Source organism: Elgaria multicarinata, chromosome 3 (genome assembly GCF_023053635.1).
Source record: "Elgaria multicarinata webbii isolate HBS135686 ecotype San Diego chromosome 3, rElgMul1.1.pri, whole genome shotgun sequence".
Lineage (NCBI taxonomy): Eukaryota > Metazoa > Chordata > Lepidosauria > Squamata > Anguidae > Elgaria > Elgaria multicarinata.
The window spans coordinates 30,117,460-30,127,116 of NC_086173.1; the positions used below are offsets into that span (position 1 = coordinate 30,117,460).

General features: G+C 45.4%; 1 protein-coding gene across 3 annotated transcripts in view; it reads right to left on the bottom strand.

Moving 5' to 3' along the window:
- The window catches only part of PAN2 (poly(A) specific ribonuclease subunit PAN2), a 38,491-nt gene extending 29,824 nt beyond the window's left edge, over positions 1-8,667 (bottom strand). For 2 of the 3 annotated variants that reach the window (XM_063119823.1, XM_063119825.1), the window contains exons 1-4: positions 8,575-8,667; positions 3,836-4,118; positions 2,018-2,187; positions 1,490-1,610 (exon numbers count right to left, since the gene is read on the bottom strand). In XM_063119823.1, coding sequence (XP_062975893.1) covers positions 1,490-1,610; positions 2,018-2,187; positions 3,836-4,105 — 561 coding nt within the window. In that variant the 5' untranslated portion in view covers positions 4,106-4,118; positions 8,575-8,667. The remainder of the gene's footprint in view (positions 1-1,489; positions 1,611-2,017; positions 2,188-3,835; positions 4,119-8,574) is intronic. The other variant, XM_063119824.1, reaches the window with a different exon arrangement.
- Positions 8,668-9,657: the final 990 nt, after the last annotated feature.

Below are 9,657 nucleotides of genomic sequence, written 5' to 3' on the forward strand. Positions count from 1 at the left end.
CAGAGATGTCTGTAGCTGAGCCCTTAGAGGCTGGCATGCCAGAGCGTCTCACAATCAAGTGTTGGTGCAGGCGCTGGCTGGCTGGAGGCTTTGGGTGGCATCAGTTTTAGGCAGAGTCACAACTCAGAGATGACTGCAACTTAGCCCTAAGAGGCTGGCATGCCACACAGAGCCTTTTAAGAGCAGAGTTTAGTGTTGGTACAGGCAGAGGTGGCTGGTGGTGTTTTTTTTAAAAAACAAGAGTCACTGGATGCAACCAAGCTATAAGCTGGCACCCTACCCCTGGCCACAGGGTACAAGTGCACAGCCTGGCTGGACCGTTGGAAGACTTTGGCAGAGAGAGAGGGGGCTGGGATTGTTTGAAGCTGGAGGCTGTAGATGCTGGCTGGCTGGCATAAGGCAAAGAGAGGCTGAAGGCAACTGAGATGCACCTGTAGTTTGGCCCTGAGAGGCTTGCTTGCTACCCGGAGTATTTTAAGAGTGCATCAGAGTCGAGCAGTTGTGAGGGAGGAGAGGAGGTAGAGGCGGCTGGCAGTGGAGGTTTTTAAAGTAAAAGTCACCACACGTGACCAAGCAATAAGAAATACCTCCGCCACAAGTGCGCAGCCCAGCTGGACCATCCAGAGACTTTGACAGAGAGACGGAGAGATTGAAGCTGGAGGCTTTGGTTTGGCTGCAATGACTTAGAGACAACAGAGGCTGCACAGACAACCCAGAGACACCTGTTGCAACTTAGTCCCATGGTGCTGGCATGCAATGCAGGGCATTAGAAAGAGGGTCTCACAGTCACGTATTTGTGCAGGAAGTAGATAGGAGTTCAAAGTCTGGATGCACGAAGTGGTGCCAACGCACAAGCTTTGAGAAGCTAATGTATATAAGTGAGAAGTGTGAATGGGTGAAGTAGTGTCTACCACCACAACACCCACCCTAATATTAGAGTAGAGAAACTTGTGACAATCATATGCAAGTCCCCCCACACACACAAAAAAGAAGTTTAAAAATAAAAAAGCCAGCTGGCCGGCCAGCAACAAGCCCTGTTAACAGCAGCAGCAACTTGCAGTGGAGTGAGGATACAGTCAGGAAAGATATTTGAGGGAGGGGGAGAATGTATCACACGGAGTATAGCAAAAGCTTCAAAGTACAGCAAAAGCTACAAAAGCAGGAGTAAATGAAATTAATTTCAGATACATTGAATGTCTCACTTGTTCTTTATTTCAGTGATTTTAACATTAAGATGTTATGTAGAACAGATTTGTCTTAAATGTGTGCTGTAAAATCAGATATGTGACCAAGGCTATGTTCGGGTGGGTGCTGGACATAGTTGGTGGGCACGTCCCCTTGGGGGCCAGCCATGTTGTCCTCCTTTTTGGTTTCCAAAACACCCTATGCTCATCTTCATGAGGGGAAGCATGATCAACTTATCCCCATACTACATCCTCTGCTCTGGATAATCAGAAGCAATGCCACACGTACAGGCCAAGTACCATACCTTCTGAGTTTCTTGCACTGTGTTGAGGTCTATCTCTATTACATGGCTGGTGAGTCCCCCAACGAGCAAAGTGCTGGGATCAGTCAGCAGAAGGCTGTGCATGTCCTCACTCTCATCCATGCTAGAGGAGAAAGAGGAACCATCAGTGCCAAGTCAAATGTTTTCCCCCTACAGAATGACCATTTTCAGTTTACTTGGCACGCATACGTGCAAGAAAGTTACATCAGAATGTTACGTCATGAAACTATGCGGAGACTAGCCCACATTCTTTTCCTTTTATTTTTAAGAAAAGACAGGACTTGAAATCCAAGCCCTCTTCTCGAACATACACTGGAATCTTTCAATGAGGATGACTCCTGCAAACTGTTTCACAGTGCCTCAGATGCACAATTGGTCTCTGAAAGGTTTGTACCTTCAAAGACTGGACAGGACCCTCAATGAATATCTCAGCCTTCCAAAGACTGCACTCCCTATCCCACCCTCTACCCCACACCCCCTGCATAGCATCAATAAGTGAAAGGCACTTACAGGTAATCAAAGATTATGAGCCCCCCTCGGGACATGTATTTCAGGTTGTTTTTGGTCAGGAAGAGCACCCCATTCTCCAGGCTCTGGATCTGCCGAATGTCATCACTGCTGTGCACCTGGAAGGAGGAGTAACGTTCCAGGGCTGGGCCAAAGAAAGAGGTGGCATGACCCTGGGGGAAAAAAGAGGCAGCGCTAGTCATCCTCACTTCATGTTTGATCTGTAACACACATCTCACATAGGAAATGACTGCAGAGAAATGAACACATGCCTATATAAACAGCCATCTCAGCTAAAGAGTTCCAGACGGATACTCATATTCAACTGTCATCTTCCTTCCTGCACAGCTAGACCTCTCTTAATTCTCACGAGATCATCTGACTCGTCTATCTGTTCTATTTTATCATTCTACATGCTAATTTAAACCAAACACCGCTTGTGTTCTCCTCTGGTTAATATGCAAGTCATTGTTCTTTCCATTACATCACAAAAGAATCTGAATACGTAACCCGTTCATTCACTTATTTAATTTCATTTCAAAATTTTCTATCCCATCTTTCCACCCGAAATTGGCCTTTAAAGTTGCCAGGCTTAAAATCATTTTAAAACAGTACAAAAATACTATCCATTAAATCTGTATCCTGCTTTTCTACCAAATGGGTGTTCAAGGCAGCTAACAGCAATAAAATGCATGCAACATTCCCCACGCAAATGCACTGCTACAGCCCTGAGAACCAGAAGCATACTTAAAAAGAAAAGAAAACTTGACTCCTCGGTATCCTAAACAAGAGCGCTATAGGCTCTTGCAACTTTCAGGCTTGGCCATCCTCATGACAGAACTACCATTGTTTGGAAACAGATCTGGTTTACAACAGATATATGCTAATCCAACTAGGATAAACATGAGAGAGGTATATAGGGAGTCAGATCACATAACTGCAGAACTATCATCAGTTTTAAAGAGTAAAAACAACATTTTCAGCAATAAGCAATGAGCAGCCCAATCAACAGCAGATAAACTAACATACTTTGGATTAATTTACTTAATTCAGTGGATCTGAAATAAGCTCTAGTAGCTTGCAGATTAGGGGTGGGGATCCTGTGGCCCTCCCATCAGCCCCAATCAGCACCGTCAATAGTGAACAAGCTAATAGTGAACAAGCTCCTCTGAACAAATTGTTCACTAAATAGTGAACAAGCTCCTCTGAACAAGCTGGAGCGTGTTCAGAGGAGGGCAACCAGGATGAACAGGGGTCTGGAAACAAAGCTCTATGAAGAGAGACTGAAAGAACTGGGCATGTTTAGCCTGGAGAAGAGAAGATTGAGGGGAGACATGATAGCACTCTTCAAATACTTAAAAGGTTGTCACACAGAGGAGGGCCAGAATCTCTTCTCGATCCTCCCAGAGTGCAGGACACGGAATAACGGGCTCAAGTTAGAGGAAGCCAGATTCCAGCTGGACATCAGGAAAAACTTCCTGACTGTTAGAGCAGTACGACAATGGAATCAGTTGCCTGGTGAGGTTGTGGGCTCTCCCACACTAGAGGCATTCAAGAGGCAGCTGGACAACCATCTTTAGGGCGGATTCCTGCCTTGAGCAGGGGGTTGGACTCGATGGCCTTGTAGGCCCCTTCCAACTCTGCTATTCTATGATTCTATGAGGGGAGTTGTGGTCCAACCACATCCGGAGGGCCACCACATATTCCCCACCCCTATGGTAGATCATGCCCTTAACCTCAGGCATTGAATAATGCTAACTCAAATGTACGATCCAACAGACAACATAATCTCCCTTCATTCTGTTTAATCACATCACTTACCCCGTGGTTTCCAACCCAGAGCATTTCTTCATGTAGGTCAAAGTGTGAGAAGGAGACAGGCACACCCACTTCAGAGACAACCGTGTGGAGCTCAGAGTACATGCCCTCCATAATGTGCACTGAGTCAGGCACAGGGATGCCCTCCAATGGCACCCCGTCAGGATCCAGCTCCACATTCTGTAGCAGGCTAGGGTTGAGGTGGGGATCCAGGGCAGGATGGAGGGCAGGTACATACTCTGCAAGGGCTGGGTCTAAGCCTTCAAAATTCATGGTGGATGTTTACCTGCAAGGCACAAAAAGAAACTCAAGAAACCCGAATCTTCCATTTCCTGTGTAACGCATGCACTCTAGAGGAGGTAACATAGCGTCCAGGTTCAGACAATCAGCAGGAGAAACAACGCAGTGTTGGTTGTTTCACCCATGTGACTGTGACTACCCTAATTACCCGCACCATGTTGTGGGTTGCTGTGTCATCTGAGCCTGGTGTGCAACACGGGCACAGTGCATTTTCAAAAACAGCCCATTTAGTAAAAATGCAGAGCGGGGGGATGAGGAGACAAAGTTAATCTCTGCTGCATCTTCCATTCTGCATTGGGTAATCGTAAGTCTCCACGTTCACAGACTTACAATCATTGAGGGCAGAAACAATAGGAATGCACTCTAAATCTCTGGTAAGTGTAAGATTCCTGACTAAATTATGTACTACTCCTCCTCCCTCCCAATACCCTTTCCTTTTTTGTCATGTCTTTTAGATTGTAAGCCTGTGGGCAGGGACTGTCAAGAAATACTTTTGTAAGCCGCTGTGAGAGCCTTTTTTGGCTGAATGGCGGCATAAAAAATCCTTAAATAAATAAATAAATAAATAAAATACTGTTCAAATTGAGAGGAGAATTAACAGGAATACAAGTTCTTTTTAAAAGAATGTTAATAGTTTAGCTCCTGCACAATTTGTTTGTATGAATATTACAGGCATAGTTCTGGCTTTTCCCCTTCCCAGAATGCTTTCAATTGTCAAAGTCAACTTGTTGAATTGCAGTGTAGGATGCAGGACCAAAGAGAATTCTGGTATATTCCCAAATGAAGTAGGACAGGTGAAGGCACAGAATTGGATACTCCTGTTCTGAAAATGTATAAATACCAAACAGATGTGAGGCAGCCTCCCCCAACTACCCAGCACCAGTGGCTGGGGAACATGGGTAGGAGGGTGCTGTTGCACCATGTCCTGCTTTGTTGGTCCCTGGCCGATGGCTGGTTGGCCACTGTGTGAACAGAGTGCTGGACTAGATGGACCCTTGGTCTGATCCAGCATCAGGGCTCTTCTTACGTTCTTATCCCTCAAAGGTATTGCTCTAATGCAGCAGTTCCTAAACTAGGTACTCCAAAAGAACGAAGAACATAAGAAGAGCCCTGCTGGATCAGACCAAGGGTCCATCTAGTCCAGCACTCTGTTCACGCAGTGGTCAATCATCTGTCGACCCACAAGCAGGACATGGGTGCAACAACACCCTCGCACCCATGTTCCCCATCAAGTGGTGTATATAGACTTACTGCCTCTGATACTGGAGGTAGCATATATCCATCATGACTAGTAGTCATTGACAGCCTTTTCTTCCAGGAATGTATTTTATTTTTATTTATTTAAGGATTTTTATGCTGCCATTCAGCCAAAAAAGGCTCTCACGGTGCCTTACAAAAGTATTTCTTGACAGTCCCTGCCCACAGGCTTACAATCTAAAAGACATGACACAAAAGGAAAGGGGTTTGGGAGGGAGGAGGAGGAGGGGGGAAGGGAAAGCAAATTCAGGCACTACAATCTTAGTTGCAAAGTTCAGCAGTTACAGGTGACAGAAGGAGGGAGGGGGGCTCTCAGCTGGAGCTGGACCCAGGCACGGTGGAGAGGTGCCTGGCTGCTGCTTCCTCCCTCACTGGTGGCCTCTCCAGAGACAGTTGGTAGCAGGAGGGAGGTATGCACCCCCCTTTTAAAGCCATCCTAATTGGTGGCCATCACTACATCTTGTGGTAGTGAGTTCCATAGTTTAATTATGCACAGTACTTTGGCCACATAATGAGAAGACAGGATACCCTGGAGAAGAGGCTGATGCTAGGAAAGTGGAAGGCAAAAGGAAGAGGGGCCGACCAAGAGCAAGATGGATGGATGATATTCTGGACGTGACAGACTTGACCTTGGGGGAGCTGGGGGGAGCGACGGCCGACAGAAAGCTCTGGTGTGGGCTGGTCCATGAAGTCACGAAGAGTCGGAAACGACTGAATGAATAAACAACAACAAAAGAAGTACTTCCTTTTATATGTCCTGAATCTTGCAACAATTAGCTTCATGGGATGACCCCGGGTTCTAGTATTATGGGAGAGGAAGAATACTGTCTCCCTATTTACATTCTCCACACTATACATAATTTTGTACATTTCTATCAGGTCTCCCCTTAGCATTTTTTCCAAGCTAAACAATCCCGCCTGCTGTAACCCTCCCTCATAGGGGAGATGCTCCACTTCCTTGATCATTTTAGTTGCTCTTTCCTGCACTTTTTCCAGCTCTACATTTATTATTTTTAAGGTGCAGTGACCACAACTGTACACAGTATTCGAGTGTGGTTGCACCATAGATTTGTATAAAGGCAGTATGATACTGGCAGTTTTATTCTCAATTCCTTTTCGAATAATGCCGAACATGAAGTTTGCCTTCTTTACAGCAGCTGTACACTGGGTTGACATTTTCATTGAGCTGTTCACCACAACCTGAAGATCTCGTTCTTGGTCAGTAACTTCCAGCTCAGATCCCATTCAACTATACTTGAAGTTGGAATTTTTTGTCTCAACGTACATCACTTTACACATGCTTACATTGACCTGCCATTTATTTGGATGCCCACTCTCCCAGCTTGGAGAGATCCTTTTGGAGCTCCTCACAATCTCTATTTGCTTTAACCACCTTAAATAATTTGGTATCATTAGCAAACTTGGCCACTTCACTGCTCACTCCTAATTGCTAATGTACTGTGATAAAGACATTAAAATTAATTTTTCTCTCCTCTCTTTTCCCTCTTCCCTCCCAAACTCCTTTTCCTTGTGTGTTATGTCTTTTTTAGATTGTAAGCCTGAGGGCAGGGACTGTCTTCTTTGCTAATTGATTGTAAGCTGCTACAAGAGCCTTTTTTGGCTGAATTTCTGCCTGAATTTCTATTCTGGCCTTATTTTCTTCCAAACAGCCTCTGTGGCAGGCAAAGTAATTCTGCTGCACCTCTGAAACTGCTGTGACAAAATCATTCAATCACTTTCAATGCAGAAATGTAGCAGAATTACCTGCCCTCAGAGTTGGCTGCCATCTCTGCATGAGTTACTGCTCTAGTCTTACCACTGACCATCCAGGACACATTCCCAGAACAATTCACAAACACATAAATGGGCTTCTGTGAGGATAGGTAATGGTTACTGTTTCACACTGCAAAAATAAACTTTTGGGGGCATAATACTGGAATGAGCCCTTCTTTATGGGGGGAAAGTGAGACTAAACTCTCAGAAGTCTAGGAAATGCTGCCCTAATGTCTGTTTACTCTCAACAGCCACAAGGCAAAGTGAAACTTGCCCAATGACACCTTTTCTTTGTCAACAGAAATTGCACTGGAGATGTAACCTGCAGAAGAACAGGAAGAAGGGAGAAGAACAAACCTGATCTCACCATCTAAGTTTACAATCCTAAATACATTTAATAGGCATTAAACCTGGCTGGACTTACTTCCACATAAACATGCATAAGATTGTGATTTAAAGGTTGTAACCGGCTAGTTGAATGTAGCTCCTACGGAGTTACTTTTGAGTATACATCTAATGGGTAAGCAGAATCAGCACTTCCACCCTTCCTTTACAAGGAGAACAAAAAACCATACATTGACTCTTCAATTGGTGGGTCAGCACCCACAAATGGGTTGCATCAGGATCTAATATGGGTCACACCAGTGGCATCATCACCATCTTTGACTTTTCTTTTTACAGTTGCTGGTGCTTTTAAGAGGAACAAGAAGACAGGGAGATACCAGATCCAAAGGATGACAAGAACGCCTTTATCTCAAATAGGTATGCAGAAGAGAGACTTGTGGCAGTTACACCTTGCTAGGTAGGGGTGAGAAAAGCTGCAATTGTCTAAATTCCCTTTTCTATAGGAGCCCAGTCCACCTCTTTTGCATTTGGTCAGCTGAGAGTGCTGGGGGAAGATGGGTGGCAGAGTGGGAAGAGATCTATGGGGGTGATGGATATAAGAACATAAGAAGAGCCCTGCTGGATCAGACCAACAGTCCATCTAGTCCAGCACTCTGTTCACACAGTGGCCAACCAGCCACCAGCCAGGGACGAACAAGCAGGACATGGTGCAATAGCACCCTCCCACCCATGTTCCCCAGCAACTGGTGCACACAGGCTTACTGCCTCGAATACTGGAGATAGCACACGACCATCAGGGCTAGTAGCCATTGATAGCCTTTGCATATAGGGCCAAAAGGTAAAAGAGGGTTCGATGCTGCAGTTGGGAGTTGAAAGTGGACCCTAACTCACACTACCCAGAACCCACTGCGGGAAGAAGGGAAGTGAGGCAACGGGAATTTACCCAGCACCGCCTGCTCTCTGGTATCTTGGGGCCAAATTATTCACCCTTTCTGCTTTAAACACTCCAACCTCCCCCTCCCTCTGTATTATTCGAAGCTTACTATTTGGAAGGGGAGGAGGATTACCCACAATCCTTTGCTCTTCCGGGTTTCTTTCCTCTCGCCGCTGCCCCTCCACCGCCACTATGGCAACCCCAACCCTTCTCATTTCTTCTCCAACTTCAGCTTCTCACGCGCGGCTCTGCGGAAAGGGTCCGTACGTCTCCACCAATCACAGGGCGCCAATTGAGAGAGTACCCAATCAGAACAAAGGGATGATGTAGCTCATGGAAGACGCTCTGCGTATGCTGACGAGAGGTAGAGGGACGGAACTCCGGAAGGGACAAAAATCCTGGGTGTTTACGGCTGTGACTCAGTTAAAGGAAAATATCCACTGCAGCAAGGAGTGGGCTTTGCTATGCCTGTATTTTGCGTGGGATTCATTTGGTGGGAGTTGCATCTTTTTTTATTTACCCTTTTAAGTCACGAAGGAGGAAGAAGCGAGCTCTGTTTTTACATAGTAGTGAAATATCCACTGTCAGAAAAGGTGTGTTCCGCCTTGCACTTTTGGTTGGAGTTTGGCTTCCCAACCACTATCCTAGTTAATAAATTTTTAAAATCGTTCCCCTCCCAAATAATCTCACATTTTATCAAAGAACTGTACTTTCCTGTCATACTGAATCAGTGCAATTGCCCACATTCATAGACTGCAGCTTCCTTTTTGCACAATGAGGCAAGAAACAGCAGCAAATTTCCATGAATCAGTTGGAAAAGGGCTCACTTGGATATGCAGTCACATTTGTCCTTATTAGAAAGCACGGAGACTGGTGATAGATATGATAAGAGCATTGCTGGATCAGACTGAACACTCAGTCAGCATGCTGCTTCTCACAACAGCCAATCAAACTCATCTGGGAAATGCAGAGGCTGGGTATCTCCCTGCTGTTGAGCTCCATCACACCTACTTATTTAATCGAGTTTTCATCTGTGGTTTCCCCCTCCATTTCCTTAGCAAGTCAAGCGCTGGGCACTTTCACGTCTGTGTGTTGTTGCGCTCTTACAGCTCATGCATCTTTTCACCAGGAGCGCTACTGTGCTGACGAAATCTCCCACCCTCTACGTTCTCCTTTCCCCTGCAGTTAATTATTTATTTTTTAAAAAATATTTATT